The following is a 24,099-nucleotide window of genomic DNA, read 5'->3' as shown; positions in this document are numbered from 1 at the left end:
AATGAAAATTAATAATGATTTCTAATTTACACGCGCAACAAGAATTTAACATTTATCACAGGTTCTTGCTGTAGCGGTAGACCCTCAATGAGATTTTAGTAGATGTGCAATCTAGCACATGTTAGACACAAACTTAAAAATGTACCTTATTACTATCAAATAATCTAGGTATTCAATATGAATTTCTGGAATGGAATTATAAATTCAAAAATGGAGATTATCATTTATTGATTCAAAGAAAGAAGATTAAAAGAAAGAAAAAAAATCGAATTACAATTTACCAAGGTTATTGATTTCAGAATCTATTAGCTTTCAAATATCTTGACTTTGTATTGTTTCAGTTTTCACATTTTATGACTACATAGATTTCAATAACCACGTTAGTATTGTAACAAAATTTACATATTCATAGCTTTCCAGTACAAGGAAGAAAAGAGAGAAAAAAAAACTATAAACAGATACATGATACATTACATTATTAATAGCGTCTTCTGGCAGGTCAAACATATCAATATAAGTTAATATTTTAGATCAAACATATCAATATAAGTTACTATATTTTAGTGAGACAATATTCATGCGATGTTTGGCTACTACTATTTCATATTATTAGGCATTGATCCATTTATGATTCATTTAAACTCAGGAGAGTACAAAGTACTAATTAGAAATAAGGTGATAGCATAAAATGTTCCTTGCACGTGCCCATACGTATACTACATCATCATTCCACTTTGGGAATCGTTTCATAACTCAAACATGTGTAGCATATTATAATACTGGCTCCTATGCCATGGGTCACATTTTACAAACACTACATTGATTCTCTCTATTAATGAATATGTACTATATACAAATGAAGATGAAATAAATACAAAAAAAAATGTTTATTACCCTCCTTATCATACTATTAGTATTTCATTTAATTATATGGATCAATTGATACATCGCATTACTCAGAAGAGATAAAAAAACAAGTTATTTGACCATGCCGAAGCTAACCTAAACTTTCGAATTAAGTCATTGAATTAAGCCGGTAAAATTTTCGTACTGGAAGCTAATTCTATAGTCGTACTAATGCATAATAGAATTTTTGATAATAATATTAGCGAATTAGCGATAATATTAAGACGAGACCAGAAGATGCGTAACGCAGCAAAAAGCACTATTCACACATGACTGTCATATTACTTGAGTACCGATGAAAATAAAATTTAAGCAATTAATGTTTTCAGAATTTCAAAGTTTGAAACACAAAATGGTACCGTATATTAGGTTGTTCTCAGTCCCAATAAGTCAAACAAAAAAAAAAAAAAAAAGGTAAAACTTGATTTTACCTGCTTAAAGGTTGTCTACCTCACCAGAACCCTCCTCGAGCAAACCTCTACATTTCCATGAAGGAGCCTGATCCAGGACTGTCACCGGTGATGTCTACAGCCAAATGACCGGCTGCCCGACGATTTTCATCCAAGGCTGAGTCGATCTTCTAGTGACGCATTTTATCCAAAACTGTTTGATTAAAATTTCGAGTAGGACCTCCACATTTCTTTGCCTAAATACTTTATGTGTTAGTCCAGATTAAATTTTGTACACTTTGATCCTAAAATAAGCCAATTTGGGCTATAAAATTTCGAAGGTTTTACGGAGGCCTACAGCGTCACTTATTTCACTTCAAATGAAAAATGGTGGAGCGTCATGCATTACCTGGCAACTACATAACCCAGGCTACACCGTATTTCTCTTATTATAATAACTAACATTTTATCATAATTAATTTCCTAAATGTTAAAACTCAATGAAGTATTTATATATATAATATATTTAACTACACAAATGATTACTCAAGCTAAAAATAAAGTATTTATGTATATCACCTAGTTTCTCCGTTCCATCAAGTGTAGATGATCCAATAGACGCCCCCCACCTCTTCAGAGCGTAAACGGTGGAAGGCGCCATGTTTATTTTTACTACCCAGCATGCAACGCGCAAGCAATAAGTAAACATCGATTGTCGATGGTTGATTATGTAATCATCACAAAATACAGACTAACATCACGGGGTAAGATTTAGAGAATAAAAAAATCTTTCTGTTATTATGGCAATATAAACACAGAATAGACTTTACTTAGAACATTTAGAATGATTTTATATGACGTCAAAAATCATTTGTAATTGATATTAGTTATATGTGAATGTAGTGTACAGTTATGGAATAACCCTGCGGTGACTTGTATTAATAGAAAAAAAAAAAAAAAACAATTCAATAACTAACGTTAATAGCTAACACGTAAAAACAAATAAAACGTGTATTTGAACTAATGGCAAGACTATACCAAACGGGGGCCACTTAACAAAACAACAGCACAACAATAACAATGCAAAGTAACGGGCAAAACAATAACAATGTAAAGTACCGGTAAAAGGGTACGTTACAATTGGGCCCACGTGGAAAAGTTTACCTCAAACGTTAATTTCTGACTTTTTATCCATTTGTTATTATTATATATTTTCTATTATTATTATTATTATTATTATTATATATTATTATTGTTTTATTTTCTCTATTGTTACTCTTATTACTAAATATTGTTTGCACTATTTTTTGTTCTATTTTGATATGTTCGTTTTTAAATTTTGCTTACGGCAGTCTGTGTTTGATCAGTCGTGTTGATCGTTACTGGGACAAATAACTCGATGCTGACGTGCCCATTAAACTTGAATCAATTAATCAATTAATGTTAAATTTTATTATATTTTAAAGGTAAGGAACCATTATGTCGAATTCCTTTGGAGAACATACTGGCTGTGGAAAGGTTACAGGAAGATTCTTTCAAGATGAAAAATATGTTCCAAATAATACAAGCAGAACGCGCTCTTTACGTACAAGTAAGTTGACTCTTTAAAGTTTGACTGCTCGTAGTATTTTGTTGTTTTTTGTTAATACATTTTTGTTATGTATTCTGAGTAACTTCTATTTATAAAATAGTAGTGAGACTTGCCATATTATACGGAGCAGAATGTTAAACTACGAAGTTAAGAGAGGAACAAAAGTTGCATGTTGCGGAGATGAAGATGATGCGGCAGGGTGTCAATCGGTCACGAAAAAGTCTCGAAATTTAGCCTTTTTTTTTTTTTTTTTTTTTTTTTTTTTTTTTTTTTTTTACTGTTCAAATGTAAGTGCAGATTGGAAAATTTTGTTCTATAAAACGTCAAAGTTCACCACCAAAAATGTTTATGATCGGCTTTAGACACTACCAAATCGCAAGCAAAGTATGTTTTAATCGCATGGATGAAAATTCGGCCTAATTCGCTCTTGAAAATATTAGGAAATTTTATGATTTGGTAAAGAAAAGGTCACGAAAAAGTCACGAAATTTTAGTAGACACCCTGTGTGGTGGATTTGTGGAGCGAGGTGGGAAGGCAAAATCACGAATGAAGTGATCCGAGGAACAGTAAAGGTGAGACCAGTAGTAGAAAAAAACTGCAAGAAAGTAGACTGAGATGGTTTGGACATGTAAAAAGAAGACCTTCAGAATGTGTAGCTCACCGAATGGGTGCTATAGAACTGAATCGAGAAAGTAGCGCGAGGCCGACCAAAGAAGTGAGGAGATTGTGTAAATAACAATATGGTGCAACGTAGTATCACAATGGATATCACCAGTGGTGTATTTAGGGGGGGGGGGCTTCCAAGCTTAAGCCCCTCCCCCGAAATTTTACTTACTATAGTAAAATATATTAAATATCTTGCAGAATTTTCACATTTTCAGGCAAAGCTCCCCCCCCCCCGAAAATTAGTAAAGCTCCCCCGAAACAAAATCGTAAATACGCCACTGGATATCACACAAGATGGAAACAGGTGGAAGATAGCGATCTGCAAAGCCGATCCCCAACTAACTGGGTAAAAACTTAGATGATGATGATGATTCTCAGTAATTACTCATTTTCTCCTTTTCTTCTTTGTGTGTATATGTCAATAACATTATATATTTTTATGTGCATGTTACACAGTAATATAAGTTAAGTGTGTTTTGACTAATCTTACAGTGCCAATATGTTTATCGCAGCGAGATTATTTCGAGAACCGTGAAGAAAAATGTACCTTACTGTTTCTATATATTTTGTTCATTGTAAGTTTATACTATGTCTGAGTTTTCTTGAATCTCTCAAAACTTCATCCAGGCTGTTGAAGTTTTGATATAATAGTACTTCTCAAAACTTCATCCAGGATATAATAGTACATACAGTAATGAAAGTCATTAGCAGGATTTTCAGTTGGAACTTCGGAATATACAGAGTCCGCCAGAAAAACGTATACACTCTTTGTCATCCTATATCAGGATACTGGCACTGATAATTGTTCTGAAATTTAAATATGTTGTAGATGGATTTTCGTCCAACAAATGTAGACATTCTCAATTGTTTTCAGTTAAAATTTTGTTGTACAGTAGTACGGGTTTTCGCTCAATAGATGTCGGTACTGAGAGCATGGTTAGTGAGATAAGAAAATGGCAAGTGCACGCTTGACGTTCGATTGTTGTGCGTTTGATTGTTAGGCAGGTTTGTGGTTCATACCCCTCCCCCCCCTCTTCCTCTTCACTGACGCTGTACTTCGATGGCATTCCCAAACCTGATAAAACACTTCAAAACGTACTTACGCTGCCATTTTCTTATCTCACTAACCATGCTCACAGTACCCACATCTATTGAGCGAAAGCCCGTACAACATAATTTTAACTGAAAACAATTGACAATGCGTACATTTGTTGAGCGAAAAACCATACTACAACATACATAAATTTCAGAACAATTGTCAATACCAATATCCTGATACAGGATGACAAAGATAAACCATACTACAACATACTTAAATTTCAGAACAATTGTCAAGGCCAGTATCCTGATACAGGATGACAAAGATAAACCATACTACAACATACTTAAATTTCAGAACAATTGTCAATACCAATATCCTGATACAGGATGACAAAGATAAACCATACTACAACATACTTAAATTTCAGAACAATTGTCAATACCAATATCCTGATACAGGATGACAAAGATAAACCATACTACAACATACTTAAATTTCAGAACAATTGTCAATACCAATATCCTGATACAGGATGACAAAGATAAACCATACTACAACATACTTAAATTTCAGAACAATTGTCAATACCAATATCCTGATACAGGATGACAAAGATAAACCATACTACAACATACTTAAATTTCAGAACAATTGTCAATACCAATATCCTGATACAGGATGACAAAGATAAACCATACTACAACATACTTAAATTTCAGAACAATTGTCAATACCAATATCCTGATACAGGATGACAAAGATAAACCATACTACAACATACTTAAATTTCAGAACAATTGTCAATACCAATATCCTGATACAGGATGACAAAGATAAACCATACTACAACATACTTAAATTTCAGAACAATTGTCAATACCAATATCCTGATACAGGATGACAAAGATAAACCATACTACAACATACTTAAATTTCAGAACAATTGTCAATACCAATATCCTGATACAGGATGACAAAGATAAACCATACTACAACATACTTAAATTTCAGAACAATTGTCAATACCAATATCCTGATACAGGATGACAAAGATAAACCATACTACAACATACTTAAATTTCAGAACAATTGTCAATACCAATATCCTGATACAGGATGACAAAGAGTGTATACATTTTTCTGGCGAACTCTGTTGAGGAGAGAGGGATTTTATTAGACAGTTCTGCATATTAACACCAAGATAATGTAATACTGATTTCATTTAAGTGAAGGAAGTGATTCTCATCTCTCTTTGGATTATTGTATGTGCGCAAAAATATGTATGGTTTGATTGTGTGTGTGTGTGTGTTCATTATCCTACTTGATATTTTCGGCAAAAAATTCCTTAATTCACATCAGACAACTCTCTGTAATTAAGTTACTTTTTCTTCTATCATATCCTGGGATCAAAGAATGGGTGTATACTTTGACCGTCATGCTCCGTCCAGGCTATCATTTCTATGTTGAGATCGTTAGTTATGCAGCTGTTTTCATTGTAAAAATATTCTCATTTAAAATCAATTCTCAGTGTTTATTTTGCTCTGTTTAATCGTTCTACTTTTTATTTTTAATTGTTATTGTACTGATTCACATTAGCAATATGAATCAGATTTTGTGTGTCAAATAATGTACATATACATTTTCAGTAATTGTTTAGTGAAGTAATGAAATACTGTTGCATTGTAGGTAATAGAATAATGCAAGAACAACCCTAATTTACGTAAAGTATTGTTGCAGAATCAAAAGCTAAAATTGCACAGATTTTAGTGGTTTCTGTTATTGTGTTGGAGCGGTTTAAGAAATGTCAGTTTATTAAGCTTCATCTTGGGCTGATTATTATTTTAATTACCTTCCTTGCTTAAGCTCTGGGTCCAATTCCTGATGGCTCAGTAGTACGAATTTTACGCTACTTTTGGGTCCACTAGCCAAGTGGTTCCCAACCACTGTGTCGCGAAATTTTAGGAATTAAAAATCATTGTGTATTTAATAATCAAAATCAATTTTGACGTAGTTTGATCAGTTGTACAGGTCAGCGCCACCAGCGGCAGCAACACATCTCAGTACTACAGAGAGTCCTTGCTTTATAGAAATTATAGTTTTAAAGTATTATAATTCATATTATTATTAATAATAAGCCAAAGAAGTGTGTTGTGATGTTGTGGACTTATGTGGTAAAGCGGAAAACGAATGAGATGTTAGGAACAGTGAGAAATAAAAGAACAGTTTGAGATGTAATTGAGAGGAGGGAGAGATATTAGTTGGGACAGTGGCTGCAAAGGAACTGTATCATGAAAGACGTGGTAGAGCATATGGTGGCAGGAAAAAGAGGAGGGTGCGAGAGAAGTTACAGTTGATCGATGGTGTTAGAATAGAAAAATCATACGTGAGGATGAAGAGGCTAGCTGAAGACCATGAAGTATGGAAGCTTCTCAATTGCGGCTAGTGACCTGCCAATAATGGTGGAATACTGGTGATGATAAGCCTGGTGAGAAGGGACTTAAAACTTTATGAATAAGTAGCCGTAAGTCTTCGTGAACAAGTGTCCGTATAGTAGATAGCAAAAATGCATATGTACTTACCAAATATGTAAATACTTCATCACAAACAAAATGTTCGAATATTGTTAAGTGCTACTAAGAGTTCCACGAAATACAGCATGGCGTGAGTGAAACGGGCGATAGTGCATCATATTCTTACCACACTTTAAGCTGTTGATATCGACTCGTGTATCACGGATGCTAAAAGGGGGTGTTAATTCTAATGAATGAAGATCTAAATTCGAAACTTTAGGGTTATAAATGTAGGATTTAGGATTTTAGATTTCTGGGCTTTCGGCATGTATTTTCATGTTAGCCCGTCACGTTTTGAGGGATGACGTTCCTCGCCGAGCACACTATCCGGGGAAAGGGAAGGAAGAAAGGATTGGGAAAGGAAGGAAGTGACTTGGGACCTATAAGTTAGGTACCACCCCGGCATTTGCCTGGTGTGAATGAGGAAAATCCAGGAAAACCTCATTTAGGATGGCTGGCGTGAAAAAGCTGTTTATACTTTTTCTACCGAAATCCCCACCGGGAATCGAACCCGAGACCGCTCTCACCGAAGGCTAGAGCGTTAGAGACTACCCTACGCAGGGCCACAAGGTTATAAATGTACACTAAAGAAAAAGTGTTAATATAAAAACAGTACATACATCTGAGAATATTCCAGTAGTAAACGAAACCTTTGCACGTCTCCACTCTTTTGTTAGTCTGCCTGTCTGAAGCGGGTGTTTGGCATATTATTATTCTTAGCTGTACCTGCGCTGTCTATACCGCATATTATTCTAATATGAACATAAATCGCCTTCGCCTTCCTCCTCACTTTATCTGTATATGTCCCTTTGTAAACACAAGTGAAGGAGGACTCTCAAGTGGAATGCAAGAGATACAAGAATTTTCATTGTAACATTATCAAATTATTATTTACAATCTTATTTCGTTGATAAAACAGAGCTCCCTTGTGGCTAAGCGGTTAGCGTACGCGCCTTTGGCGTGGGATACCCGGGTTCGATTCCCGGCGGGAGCTCATGTGGTTCGGATTCCACGTTAATCAGTAGGTCCACGTCTCATATAGCCTTGCTGCTGAAAGGGACGCTAAACTAAAATCAACTCAACTCGTTGATAAAACGATACTGGATCTTCTTTCCGCTTCCGGCGCTGGTTTGGGATTTGAAGCAAGTAACTCCTAAACTAAGAAAGATTTTGGAGATTTTTAAACTAAGAAAGTTCAATATTGTGGCTAAAGCTTCCCCCTGACACTGTTTTCTGGAGCAAAAAAATAAGAATGCGCCACGATAGAGATTAAGTGAATAGAAGTTCTGTTAAACATCGATTTTTCGAGTTTCGGTTCGTGTAACAGTATGTTTTCGAGAAACTCGCATATTTTTCGTGATCACAAACGAGAAATTGGCACTTTTAAAGGGAAAAAATTATCATTAAATAATAATAATAATAATATAATTTTCCCCCTCGTTATTTGTTTGACTTAGCAACGCCCTAGGAACAATGTTAATCTTATGGGCTCAAAACAATCCCTAAAACGTTGAATAGAAAAATAACTGTACTTAAAACGCATATCTATTCAAAATTTTAAATCGACCAGCAAAAAACTGAACGTTCTAAAGCTTGTGGTTTCTGAAATCTCATTATCAAAAGGAGTTGGTGATGAACATACGAAGTAGCATTTTAATATTATTTTATGTCACTCTAGCATGACTTTGAAACAGTATCATGGAAATTATACTTGAATTATTTTGGACATTCAGGCTAAAGGTGACAAAACTGTGACCGATTCTATAAAAGCACTTTCACACCGAAAGCTGCGAATATGACAAAAGCGAATCCGCCCTAGTTTTTTTTTTCAGAATCGACTGTTTCATTGACTAAACCTATTGATTTTTGTATTATTATTTTAATTTCCTGCCATGATGACACTTGTACCGGAGTCGGGGGACGAGAACCACTACATTCATGACACGCAGGAGAAAGAATCAAAAGTACCCTAAACCTCTTAATATGTACAGTGTTTATGCAAAGTCCTTATAGAGCGAACTGGGATGGATCTGACAGTACCACGCAGATAAAACCTCTGCCATTCAGTAATGGCTGCAGTTTCGGATTAGAATAGGATCAGAATTGAGAAGAGATGAGAAAAAAGTCTATAATTAAAATGCGTTATGTTACAAAATGAAGAATTTATTGTTACACATAGAGACAGATTACCAACTGCGCAAATTCCATGTTTAATGATCTGCTATCTGCTATCTTCTTTGGAACATGTACAAAGATGAGTTTTTAAGGTAAAATTGAGCTAATGCATAATGAGCTTTTCTCTATTTATTTTATCCTTATCTTATAATAATAACAATAATAATAATAATAACAAAAACAACAACAATAATTAAAAAAAGAATAATAAAATGCTGCATCTGCTGCTGCTGGTGTTCGTGCTGCTGCGCTGCTGCTACCGCTGCTGCTATTACTACTGCTGCTGCTGGTGTTCGTGCTGCTGCTGCTAAGAAGAAAGTGAGATGCTGACTGCCGAAATAACTTCAAATACAATACTGTATTAGAATTTGAACACTTCGTATGCTACAGTTATATACTACATAAGGAATGCTTTAAGTGTTCGTTAAGTCTTGATTGTATTTATTTATTTATTTATTTATTAATAATTCGTCTTTTGTTTTCCAGGCGAACAATTGCGTTGAAGAGAAAGAATGGATTGACATATTGACGAAAATATGTCAAAATAACAGTAATAGACTTAAACAATATCATCCAGCGGCATTCATTAACGGACATTGGTTGTGGTAAGTATGCCTGTATAGGATGTGTCAAAAATATACGGCTAATTTAATTTTTGATTGTAAAAGAAGCAACTCATAGGTCCGGAAATTCGTAGCGTTGGAGTATTAAAGGTTCAAACATCTTCCGCAGCATTCGTACAAGTTAACCGATTCGATAAAAGAGTGGATTAAATAACATAGCAGTTGCATTTTTTAGCCCAAGAGAACCCAAAATTATCCAAAATTGAACGTTTTAACAAAAAAACTATCTTCAGCACATATAGTTTCAGAAAACTAACGTTTATAGATGGGGGTTTATGTGGTTAGGATTCCACGCTAAGCTATAGGTCCACGTCTTATACAGTCAAGATACTGAAGTGGGCGCTAAACTCAAGAAGAACAGCATAACTAATTTTATACCGTTGATTAACTTCTTCTTCTTAGAAGCATTACTTTTATTACTTTCAGTAGTGCTTCATAAAATTTCCTTTGTTCTTTATGAGCACCAACCGGTATCGTGTGTGGCTTATTAATAATAATAATGATAATGGTCATGAACATTGCTTTTTTTTCACTCCACTAATAGCGTAATTGGTCTTTCACTGCCCTAGTTTGAAGCTCTTGTAACAAATAAAGCTGAGAAACACTCTTTGTTTAATTACAGTAGTGTTTTATACTAAAAATGTAATGAGTCTTGAAGGAAAAAAATAACATAAGTTGAAATTTCTTACTTCACTTAATACACAATATGAATAGAGGAGAGGCCGCGGTGGCTCCGTGGTAGAACTTCCAGCTAGCACCAAGTGAACTTTGTGGTGGACAAACATCTTGTGCGTGGGTTTTCTCGGGGTTCTTTCGTTTCCTCCTAATCTATTCATTCCACTATTCAATCCATTTCTCATCACATTTCCATATATATTCACACTCATTCACTTTCACTAAGCATCCGTTTCCTTTAGCGTAAAGGTCGTAATCATGGGACGGTAAACTTTTTAAAAAATACTTGAATTTTTAGCTTTTCTGTCTTCTTCTTTTGTCTGACTAACGCTCAGTCTAAGAGGGTCACTAGAGCAGACAGCGATAAGGACTTGTGGTCCGGGGATTTCAGTTTAAGAAACGCTGTTCTAACCAATTAGGCTGCCAACGATATGGCTAACTTTCCTCTGTTTTTGACATTATTTCTCCATCTTCTATAGGCGATCTGCTTTCAGTTTATAGGTTGTAGTGGTCGTAGTTTTTACTCACAGTTTCGCGTAATTTTCTCTAAAAATTAAACCTCAAAATTATGGTAGTAGTTTATATTTCCTTTTCATTCATTAATGTCGATGTGTTTAGAATATGTAAGATTGTTCTTTCTCGTGTTATTATCCGTAGTAAATTGTTTGTTGAAAGAGAGTTGTATTTTCTTCAGTAAAAGAATTAAATAAAGATTAAGTAGATGCGTAAATATTTATTTGTGTTTGTTATATATTATAACATTTTTTTTCTTTAGTTGTAAATCGGTGAATGAGCTGGCACCAGGTTGTTGTGAAGTCTCGCAGAAAATGGAAGCAGGTTTTCCTATGAACTTAGATCCAGACCGAGAACTCCAAAGGATCCATTCACTTTTCATGACAAATATGGACCGGCTGGAAAAGGTTCTAAGTAAGTGTTGGTGTCGATGTATTAAGTATATTAAGTATACTTCACCAGAAACAGTAGTAACCTTACTAGCAGCTAACCGGTAGGTCATTTACCATTAACCACTATAATAAAGAAAATGAACTGAAGCAAAAATACATCACGCTTTAGTTTGATCTCAGTACAGTTCACATTGGAAACTTCACCTTTCTCGTTTGATAAAATCTAAGGTTCCCATCTCTTACATTTCACCGTAAGTTTTACGTTATTCTGGCAAGTTTAATTTTTGTTTTTCCCCTACAATAATTTCTTCCGTTTCTTTAATAAATCGGACGACGATGGTTCAGTTGTAGAGCTTGTTACCTCTGGTGCATGGGGTCTCCGGTTCGATCCCTGGCTAAGTTAGTTTCTGGTGGACAACATCGTGTTCGTTGTTTTTCTAAGGGTACTCCCGTTTCCTTTCACATTCTCATTCCACACATTCTTCCATCATCATTCACTTGCCTTAATCATCCGTCTCCCATAGCCTAAAGGGATATTCGTAAGACGTTAAACTGAAAGATTTCATTTTCTTTAATAACTCAAAAAATTATACTACTGGACATTTTTAAAAATATTTTATATGGAGAGAGTACACTTTTTAGTTGGAAGAACTGATTTCTCACACAGTGTTAACAACGCAACCGAACGAAGTAACTTAGTATTCAGAGAAAAAATACAACATCTCATCTCCTAACCAGCACTCCAACCGTATCTTCGACAATAATTTAGATTTAACTTCTTAGACGCCTTCTGTCATCATCATCTCGCAATTTAGATCGATTGTGATATACTGATGTCACAAATAGAAGTTAGTATGAACTATTGAGAGCAGAACTCCCAAGAGGCTGAGATTTTGAGTATGTCCTGCAAGGATCTTTTGAACGTTAGAAAACGATGAGAGACTGTTTCTGGATGCAGAATTTTCATTAAAATAGAATTTTAAATGGCAACCAGGATTTGTGTACATTTAGTTTGTTATAGTATACTTGTATGTGTTTCATGTGTTGCAGTTATTTCAGGTGCAACTGTTCGAGTTTCTAATTAAAATTATTTTACTTACGATGCGACACCATTTGTTTTATATAACTAAATTCTTTATATTATATATACAGAATTCTTATTTCTTTATATTAAAATATATTCTGCCCCCTCCCCCCCAAAAAAAATAAAAAATAAAAACGTAAAATCGTCCGCTTTCTCCCTGGAAAATGCACCTGGAACCGAATATTTCCAAAATATTTGTTATATATATTAAGAACTACAGAGAAGACTAAAAGTCAAGAATGGATATTTAAGAAAAGTTTATAAAGAAATAAATTTATCCTTTCACTGTCAGAAAAAAGGGCCAGTGCAGCTTGTTAAATCATACATTGAAGGTGACAAAGAAACGAAGTCTAAACTGTAAAGAAAAGTCTAAGATGTACGTCCAAAGAAAAAGCAAAGTTCGTATGATCAAAGAAGAATGTGAAGAGAGCTAAAGTGAATACTCCCTTTTTACTTGCTTCTTTTGATATCTAATAAGTAATTTATCTTTCCTTTAACTAATTCTGTGAAATACATGGTATTCTACAAACGCCGGGTTGGAGTTTACAAAATAGCCTCGAAAGACTGTTCCTGCTATATTTGGGTTAAGGGAGTTAGCAAACGCGTTTGTATCTTTCCTCAAGTATTATGATTTGCAGTGACTTAAATTTGTTCATTTATTCTGTGACGGATGCAGTGCACAAATAAAAATTCAGTCGTTCCTCCAATGCTTCTGTATACGGTGGAAAATTTCATCAACATTGATAAGATTACGCTCCATTTCTTCTAGGCTCTGCATAGACGAAATGAGAGGAATTCAGTACACAGTACTATTTCAATATCTACAAAGAAAGCTGATGACCTCTTTGTCATTTCAGAGCTTAGACTCACCTTCAAACTCAAACTCGAGGTGTAAACAGCCATACAACGTTCAGTCTTTAGAGTTCACTGACTTTCTATATCTCAAAACCTTGTCTAAAGAACTTAAGTTTTTTTGAGACGGGAAGGACGACGAATAAGAGGGTGTCAATTGGACAGAGATTACGGAATTACATTTTTGTAAAGACTTCTGATAAAAATATTTTTCAAGACAAATCCCATGCAAGAGTTTTACAAAATGATTAATTTGAAACGTGGACGAAGTGGTCAAAATAATAGTATCAGTCTTCAACATTTTAATAATAAACAAGGGAAAATATCAGAAGAAAAATACAAGGACTTATCATGTTCGGAAATGGTATCCATTTTAAGATCGCCAAAATTTATTACATTTTAGTTGTCTCTTCGTCAATAAGAAATTAGTTGGAAACATTATATGTGTATATTTAATATTCTACACTTTGCGTAATTCCAAAATATGAGAGACTCGTTTTTATTCACATTAAGTGAAATCTGCGCTAGCTTTCATGTAAAAACATGGTTATCTGTAACTGTTGCTTCTATGTAAAGTTTATGCATTAGACGTTTATAACGAAGCTGAATCATTAAAAGACTACTTTCGAAATTTCAATAAATTGAAATTATTGGATACGAACAAAGTTCGAATTGATTTTTTTGCAGGACCAATTCTCATTATATATGTTAGCAGTGGTATGTATACTCCCATCATTAGATATTACAGTCAGAAAATATACAAAATATGTAAACACTGTCTAGAAAATGGTTGTATTCCTTAGGCATATCTTGATAAAACATATAATAAGATCAGATGAAAGTCAGAAAAGGGCGTAACTCAAGATCCATCATTTTTTCAAAGATCAGTATAACTATAAACATAAGTTATTATTTTGATAGATATTAGATAATATCTTGGTAAATTTACAATACAGTTTTGGAAAAAAAAATGCGAATAGCTGTTAGTCAGAGACTCTCAAACTTACGCAAAATTTCGTCTTGTCTCCTGAAAAATAGCAGAAACTGAGATACACTCTTTCGTGATCTTGATGCTATGTGAGCTACATACATATGAAAGTTGCAAACTTCTTTTTCTACTTTAATATTTTGCATAGCAACGGTTTGCGATTGCCAGTTGTATTCAATTTCGAGCAAATCTCCTGTCCTGTCTATAATCGAAGAGGTCAAACTTAGTTCTGACCATCAATTGTAATTCCCAGGAGAAAATTTGAATCGTTATGTGGCATTAGTCTTGTGTGATCATCGTAATCATAATTATTACGATTATTATTATTATTATTATTATTATTATTATTATTATTATTATTATTATTATTATTATTATTATTATTATTATTATTTTGTTTTGAAGTAGTGACCTACGTAGTTATCTTAAAAGATATCTATAAATTTTTAAAGAATATTGTGAAGTTTTAAAAAATACTTTTTATTTCGTAATTTTCTATGGAATTAATTTCTATACATCGTATCTTCACTTTTTTCTATTTTTTTTTAAACAATTGTATTGATAATGTTGACAGATGCCATCAAAAATTCAACGTTTAACATGATTTTTTGAACTATCTATAACAAAATATAAAAGAGAGCCTTTTTGATTGATTGATTGATTTTTGAGTTTTACGTCCCGTTCAGCAGCGAGGCTATATGAGACGTGGACCTACTGATTAACGTGGAATCCGAACCACATGAGCTCCCGCCGGGAATCGAACCCGGGTCTCCCGCGCCAAAGGCGCGCATGCTAACCGCTTAGCCACGAAGGAGCTCTATGTGAGCCTTTTTGAGTCTACAATATTTAAAAACCTGCCTTTCAAACAGCTTACATTATAAAAATGTAACGTATGTAATTAAATATAACTATAAATAAACAAGATTTTGTTGTGTATAGTATTACATATTGTGGAGTGGAATAGTTTGTAATTCTTTAACTTGTTCTTTCAGATGCTTGTGAATGCCAGGCTGTATATACGGGAGAGCAATTATGTTTTTTGCCTAACCTTGTTATTGAAGATGTACAGACGTGCTTTAAAACGTTGACAAGTCTACGTGATACAATATTTAACCTGGAACAAGAACATCGAAGTCATTTACGAATTCTCGCTCGTGAAACAAAGTATGGGAGCAAGTAAGTAGTTCAGGTTGAAGATTTTACGTATTTATTAAGAAAATTTCATATATATTTGCTGATGCCCTTTTGTTCTGAAATGGATAACAATAACACCGTGAGCCTATCAGCTATTCTTTTGTTATTATTATTACTATTATTGATATTCAGTACTTTCCAGACTTTGTTGTTAGTAATGCTGTAAAAATAAACATCAATACAGTGGATCAGTCAGTCGAGACTACTTTCGACATTTTTTCAGTTGGCCTTAAACAAATGTACAACAAATGGAAGTTGTAATGATTGTATGTTTTGCGTACGTAAACATTTATTGTAATAAGTAAATAATAAACGAGAAAAGCCACGAAGCTGAGAATTTTAGTAACTTTATAAATAGTGCCCGTTAATGTGGATGACACATTGTGAGCTTTCCAGAAGCATGCTTACATCCACGTACGATTCTATCATTACCAATGTGTGGAATTGCAGCTTTTATCTCATTGAAGTTAGCATATCGATTGCAGGGTTCCTACTGTTCAGGGAAGTCAGCGAAAATGGTGCAGGCCACGGAAACTCAGGGAAATCAGAGAAAGTCAGGGAATTTTATAAAATATATTTTTCCAACCATAAATGATAACAGTATGGGACGTTGCTCAGATATTTTATGAGAGTAAGTGGAGAATGTACGTATGAGCAATTATTATTTGTCTCTGTGGAATAAATGTTCTCATATATAAATATTCATCGTTATTTATTCCTTATTTATATATCAGAGTCATCCGACACCTGTCATGAAAGTCAGGGAATTTTCTGCCAAAGGCCAAGGAGAAGTCAGAGAAATAGATTTCTCCAGATCAGTAGGAACCCTGGATTGTCACTTAGTTTAGTTTCACAAGGGGCAAAATGCAGATCAGGTGGATAGGAGGGTTGAATTCATGTCGCTTTTATTTTCATACAGCCATTCCGTAGCTATGCATGCTATCTGTCATTGATATGAGGATTGATGGCTCCCGGTAAGTTGCATAATCTCATTCAGTTGCGGATATTAACGCCCAGACTCATTATTTTCTGTTAGCGTTCCCGAAACATACAGTAAGTTTTATCCTGTGTCACAAAGCTCTTATTCAGCGATATCGTCAGTGTTCATGGCTGTGATCAGCATAATCTTTCTCACGCACAGCTCTTGTACCATTGTTTGAGATGTCGAACCGGGAGCACTTAAAACTTTATGCCTAAGCACAATCTTGTTTAGGTTACGTGTACAGACCCATCCAACTTTTATCAGTACCCAATGATTTGTTTACAAATTGATGATGGTAATTATGAAGAATATTGTCGCTATTTGCCTCTGCGAAATTCAGTTTCATGTTGTTCGTGAGGGTATAGTAGAGACGTTTTGTCTCATGTAGAGTATCATAAGCTGAAGGGCTCCGTCCTCTTCCCTAGTAGCTATAAACATTACTAAACTAGTGCCAACAATCAACCTGCCCACGGCTACGACCTATTTGTCTATATATCCTTTGACGTTGCTTTGTATCCAATACTTGCCGAAGCAACTGAAACTCTTTAAAAAAATAATGAATAAAAAGTCACACAATTTTCAAAGTTCATTTTAACCTAACATGAATGGATCTACTGCTTGCGACCAATCATAATTATACCCCATACTGAGTTTGGTGATTCTATGTCACGTATGATTTGGGGCACTGACCAAGCAACTTTCTCATGGTCAATTTCTTAAATGTTATGAGTGATAATCTTCGGTAAGTCATTCTCGGCCGAACTCTCGTCTACTCAATTTCTGTGTTCTCTTTCTTTCTTTCTTTCTTGCTTGCTTGCTTGCTTGCTTGCTTACTTAGTTCAAAGTAGACGGCTAAACTCAGCCTCAGGCGACAGATAGGAATTTGATTCCCTTCAGTCCAGTCACTATATTTTGTTATTGTTGGATAGAAGAGTACAGAAACATGTTTCCATTCAATTCACTTAGCTTTTCAACTTACTGCCTCCACTTGTTATTTCTGCAGCTTTCTTGAAAAAGACCCAGCCAAGTAAGTTTGTGGTGGACAACATTGTGTACGTGGGTTTTCTCGGGGTACTCTCGTTCTCTTCTATTTTCTCATTTCACCAATTCTTTCATCATTCATTCATTTGCTTTAATTCATTGTCTCCCTTAGCCTAAATGGCATACACCTAACAGTGATACACACTTCTAACAGTGACAAACATACTCTTAACGGTGACAGACACACTCTTATCAGTGACACACTCCTAACAGTGACAGATATACTCTTAACGGTGACAGACACACTCTTAACAGTGACAAACATACTCTTACTGATGACAGACAGCAGTGACACACACTCCTGACAGTGACAGACATACTCCTAACAGTGACAGACGTACTCCTAACGGTGAAACACTACTTCTTAACAGTGACGCACATACTTCTAACAGTGACAGACGTACTCTTAACAACTAAACACATACTTCCGACACACAATTCTAACTGTGACACACTTCCTTGTATTTGTAAGGTTGTCTTCAAATAATCTATTTTGTCTTCCACAGGCAAGCTCCTATTGGAGACGACAATTATTTGCTCTTAGCAGCCCGGGTTGGCAGAATGGACAATTGACAATCGTGAGTACAAGAATAGTAATCCTGTGAGGCATTTGTAAACGGCTGAAAGCTGTGAGATGGAAGTAACGCTGATGGCGAAGCCACTTCTGATCTTCCACAAACTACATGTGATTTTGGCAGAAGAAAACAAACTACCTGACGTCTTATAGAGACGTACGTGGCTAAAATCGCATTTGTAAGCCGTAGTTCATGCTTTGATGTTGGTACAAAGTAAAGTGAAACCATAAATATATATCAATTATTTTTATGACACCAGTCAGTTTGTACATTTGTATTTATGTATGTATGTATGTATGTAATGTGTATGTATGTATGTATGTATACATATTCCAAAGTGCACCAACAATTTTACGAAGTGATAGTGAAATTGAAATAAACTATTTGTTGCTTTTTAATTTTAACATTTTTGCAAGCTGTATTATCAAGAATACATTTAGAAAACTTAAATTTTATTATTTGAGCCTCTGGCTATCAGGTGGTCTACTGGTTTCATTAACAATGTGAAAGTAAAAATATATTTAACATTTTGTTGTAAGAGAGTTAGCATTGAAAATGATATTGAATGAGAGCAGTTGTGTTTAAAACACGCTAAATAGATAGAGAGGTCGTATGGTGGTCTTTAATATTTATTAACATTTTTGTTCGTTTCTTGATACTTCATCTCATGAGGACAAGAAAGCAAAGAGACTGAAAAAGCGTAATGATTGTATTGAGATTCGTTATTGTTATGCTGGTAATATATGACAAAAATATTTATTACAAAACTAAATAAATAGTGTGTACTTGCTTCGTAATCAAGAGGGCTCCGAGTTAAATTCCTCTTGTGCGATATCTTGACTTAATATTTTCCACAGTTGCTTTCTTTTTTTAATAGTACCAGTACCACTGGCACAAATAACGGGGGATGAGGGGGACTGTCCCCTCAATAATCCGATTTGAAATGTGTTTTGGGGAGAAATTTGATGATTTTTGTCCGTTTGCCACAGAGGTACGTGAGATGAAATTGATGTCCCCGCAGAATAAGCTTCAAATGTGCTCCCTCCCAACGTTGAAAACAACTCTGATCCTCCACAGCATTCTTTTTCAACTTCATAAATGCTTTGGACATCGAAAAAAAAACAAGGTCTTACCCTTCCCCCCAATGTTGAAGACAGATTTCCGCCGCTGATCAGTACCAGTTTATTAATCTGTGTTGGGGAGAATTAACATAAAACACAAGAGTAGAAAAGATATCAAATGTACAGAAAAATAATCAGTTAATCAATTAAATTTCTTTAAAAACGATCGTTTTCGATAGCAGCATCAACTCTTTGTTTATTTGTTTGTTCGTTTAAACGAAGAATAAAGTTATATGAAATTATTAAAATTGCTGTTTTTGTGGAAGTGAAAGGTTTTTAAAATTCTGATTTGGTTTTCGTTTCTACTTAAACATATTTTATCCATTTTTATTTTTCTAGGATATTAAGTCATATGTAATTCATAGATTTTAAATTTAGAAATAAAAATAACAAAAAAATAAATAATTAATTAATAACGATCATAAACATACTTTCGTTTGAGTTAAGCTAAAACTAACTAAAATTATCTAGATTAATGAACTAAAATTTAACATGTAGCAAATCTACTGCTTTAAGTATCAGTGAGAAGGAAGTTTGGTTTCGTGTTCTAAAATACAGTCAGATAGTAGTGGTAATATATTTGTTAGTTGACCTTATTCATATTTCTAAGGATATTTTCCTATTATCAGAGCTTCATTGGAAAATTTTCCAATTTAACAAACTCATCCGAAGCAAACTCCACACATTTTGCATTAGTAGCTGTTTGATTTACTTATTTCCAAGTATAGCTTACAATCTCAATTGATGTCGGTATCAATTGTAAATAATACAGTACAAATAACAGTAAGAAAATAGTACAGTAACAAAGAATAATCGAAAGGAGCTCGGTTAGGGCCTATATTTAAAGGTATGTACGACATTCGCCTGGGGAACCAGTTAAATTCGTGAAAAAAGAATACTTCATGGTCAGCGCCGGGTTCGAACTCGAAGCTTTCCCGATTGCGAAGCAAGAATGTTAACTGTTGGTCAACGCTAATTTTCTTTTCCATTTCACACACATGTCCGGTGTTAATGCTTCTTTAGAATTTGACTCTAGTCTACCCTATGGACTGATTAAGTCTTGGCGAGTCATATTTGTTTCGTTTTCATTTTGATAGTCACGCTCGAGGCCTCAGTGGAGGATTGAAGAATACTTGAGGATAATCGATAGGAGCGATAATATTTAGGATGGAAGAATGTTTTTCAAATGAACGTGAAGAGTTCATTTAAGAACTTAATTTTTGTTCTAATATTTAGAACTTTGTTTATTATGAAAATAAATATAATACACCATTCGATTTAGATTGAATTCCAAACAGAAATACGCTTATGCGATATTTATGCAACTTGATATGTATAAGATGTAGGCCTATGGTATAGGCGCCGAACCTTTTATATAATAAAGAAAAATCTGTACTTTCTCTCACTGTATGCTGTACAGGTGGAAATTTATTGAAAGTCGAAGAGGGTAAAAATGTTCGACTGAAACTTGAATTGAAGCAGGGTGTATATCTGCGTGCCGGTGGACTAACCTCTGCGCTATGTGAACAACTATACATCATTAATAAAACATTGGGTTGTTCAGGCACAACAGGAGATGAGGTGTAGTCTGTCTTAATGGCTGAGCACATACAGTACCTCAAGACCGGAGATAATGCACTCTATGGCAATGCCCGTGAGTAGCTGCACAGTAAACCAGAGACCCAAGTTCTGCTTTTAGCCCAGTCACACTTTTTTAACGCTTTGAATTTCACTATAATATTTTTCGTCATAAAGGTATGACTTAACCCGTCGTTGGACGGTTGGATTGGAATTTAGCGTCTCTTTGAGCACCGAGATTATATCACACGCGGACTTAGAGTTTAACGTGGCATCCGAACCACATGAGCTCCGACCGGGAATCGAACCCGGATCTCCTTTGTCGAAGGTGTATATGCTAACCATATAGGCACGAGGAGCTCTTATTTCGTCGTGTATTGGAAGTTTGCGTGTTACATTTTTTCCCCAAGAGTACTAAGTAAGATTAGGGAAGGAGAACAATCAGCAAACCTTTGTTTTGCAGTACATTGTTTTTACTGAAAAGGACTTGTTGAAATATTGGTAAGGTAGGAAAGGTTTCTTTTTCAACTTACGACAGTAATGTAACCAAGTTAAGTAGAAGTTTCCTCGTGCTGGTCTAAATTTTTCCTCATTCCTTAAAATAACCCCACGCTCCGAAAATGGATTAAAAAAAAAAAAATCTTTAGCCCTACACGAAGTTTCACTGTACGTACATAAAAATAAACCACTTTATCATTCATCAAAACGTTTGGAGTTGTATTGAATTCCTTCAATAGTTTTGTTCAGTACTTTCTTTTTTAACAAAAACGAATTGTTAACTTAAGATTAAAGATAAATGAAATAAGGACATGAGTATTGCCGACGCAGTGAACTATCATATATTATTATATTTGTGTCCTACTTTTCGCTTGTCAGAATCTGGTCACTCTGTAGTTCCATTATTATAGGACCGATCGTAGTCGGGTCAAGACATTACTGAGGAACTGTTATGTGAACTATTCAAATATCCATCTTTCAGACCGGTACTTGCAGAATCATTTTTAGAGAGTCTGTTTGGGAGTAATTGATCACTTTCCCCTACCGCTCTAAAAATTAGTGTGCAAGTATTGGAGTATTCTTAAACATAGATATTTGGATAGTCCACATACCAGTTCCTCAGTGATGTCTTGACCCGATTACGATAGGTCTCACAGTAGTGGAACTATGGACCTTTTAAAGATAATTTTTTCAGGTTTTCGGCACCCTATAATTACGAAAATGTGCACTTCCGACCACAGGTTCATATGAACTTCTTTCTTATTTTGATGTGAGGAATCAATCCCCAAAACATTCTAATATATTTTTGTAACCGACTCGGGGAAACATAATGATGACATTTTTTAACTTTCAAGTAAACTGGAAAAGAAGCTTCAACATTTCCATGCAATCCAATGTAGTGGCACATGCCGAACAAGCTTCCCCTCCCATCCACAGGTACATTTTCGAAATTAAACCACTTACACACTGTTGTATAGTTCAATCCCAACCCATTCCATCTAAATAATTCAGTTCCACTGGAAGTGGCGCCTACGATTATGTTCGTCTAAGTCGTTCTATATCAAGAAACAGTGATGACTTTAAATGTTCTCAACGGTGTTGATTATTTCTCGTGCCTCATAGCGTGACCGTTACATAATGGCAATGGCAGAACATGGCTTATAACTACAACATAGGGTTGCCAACTGGCCGGAATATTGCTGTTATTTTCATTTAAGCCGGTGACCGGTACAAACTTCTTACCAGCCCCTTTATGACTTTTTTTTTTTTTTTTTTTTTTCAAATTTGTATCTAGTTCGAAATAAAAAGTATCTTTCGTTCTGTAAATCCAAAACTGTCATCTTTCACCATCTGTCAACGATTAATATATTTTGTGCATCTGTTTAGATAATTTTAAAGAGATGACAGGGACTGTATCAGGGAAAATTTGAAATTTACTTGTAAGGAATTTTATACATTTATTGAGAGCGGAAAAGGATTTCTCAAAGCAATTTCCTGTAGTTGAAATATAAGTTTAAAGAATACATTTCATTTTCCAAATCCAAAATTGTCACGTAAAGTTCGATCCAAAATACTTTTGTTCATCTGTTTGGATAATTTTAAAGTGGCAGTTACTGGTAAATACAATAAAATGATCAATGCCGATTGCAGTTTCTGATTTATAGCACAATGTATCTATTATTAGTGAATGTACTAAGGATATGCAGAATACAGGTGCTGATGCACTTTTGTTCACGATAGTACTTTTCCTTTCCATGGATAGGTCCGAACAGAGATACTTCACACTTAGACCTATATCATAGGGAATTTTGAGGGAGTGCCGTTTTTTTTATTTTCCTAAGTTGGCAACCCTACTACAATAACACACTGATATTTCTATTCTCTTTCAGTGTACACTGGTAATAGGATTTCTATAGCTTTAACAATTGCACTGTTGTCTGTTGAGAAATTTGACCACCATACGAATGTACAGTAATGTAAGTTATACTTAACATAATAGTTGCTTAATGTAATAAGAGGAAATTATCAGAGGATTATATATCTGATATCGTTGAAAGTGCTGACAAATTGACTTTTGTCTCGTGAGAATGTTAAATTATGCTTAATTGACTCTGTATTTGGTAATGTAACATGAAAATATGTAAATTCTTCATACGTTTCGTTTCGTAAATGTCTTCTGGTGTTGTTAACATCGTACTGTGTTGATCAATTAAGATTATTGTGTAGCTCTAGAATCTAGAACACATATATCACATAAACGTGTATATTTCGTTTTGTACATTTTTTAAGTTATTTTGTGTAAAAACATAAGTGGGAAAGAAATGGAAGAACTTTTGTTTTGTCGAAGTAATTGTGTATGTTGTAAGAATGATAGATGCAGCTTGAGTAAGTAATTTATTAGAAGGGTTATGTAGTCCTACTGTAAAATTGCTTTTTTGAGTTTTCGTATGAATTATGAAAAAAAAGTTACCGAAATGCAGTATTGAGTATTGTTCCTTTCGCAGTTTTGTATTTTGATGTCTGTCAGATTATATGATTACAGAAATTAATTTCCGAGCAAATTTAACTATTCAGTAGGGTGTATCGAAAAAAACTTTTTTTCGAAATCCGGTTACGGCTAGTGCGGATTTTTGGCCAAATGGCA

At 34.5% G+C, this 24,099-nt stretch overlaps 1 protein-coding gene across 1 annotated transcript in view; it reads left to right on the top strand.

Annotated features, from left to right (window-relative positions):
* RasGAP1 (Ras GTPase activating protein 1) overlaps positions 1-23,512 on the top strand; it is a 91,590-nt gene extending 68,078 nt beyond the window's left edge. The window contains 6 exon segments of the mRNA XM_081769663.1: positions 2,762-2,886; positions 9,826-9,944; positions 11,413-11,564; positions 15,459-15,642; positions 18,190-18,239; positions 18,242-23,512. Of these exon segments, the coding sequence (XP_081625789.1) occupies positions 2,762-2,886; positions 9,826-9,944; positions 11,413-11,564; positions 15,459-15,642; positions 18,190-18,239; positions 18,242-18,288 (677 nt within the window). The 3' untranslated portion in view covers positions 18,289-23,512.
* Positions 23,513-24,099: the final 587 nt, after the last annotated feature.

Source organism: Thermobia domestica, chromosome 8, assembly GCF_964235325.1.
Source record: "Thermobia domestica chromosome 8, izTheDome1.hap1.1, whole genome shotgun sequence".
Taxonomy (NCBI): Eukaryota; Metazoa; Arthropoda; class Insecta; order Zygentoma; family Lepismatidae; genus Thermobia; species Thermobia domestica.
The sequence above is the reverse complement of the archived record's forward strand: the minus strand, read 5'-3'. Positions and strand labels throughout refer to the sequence as shown.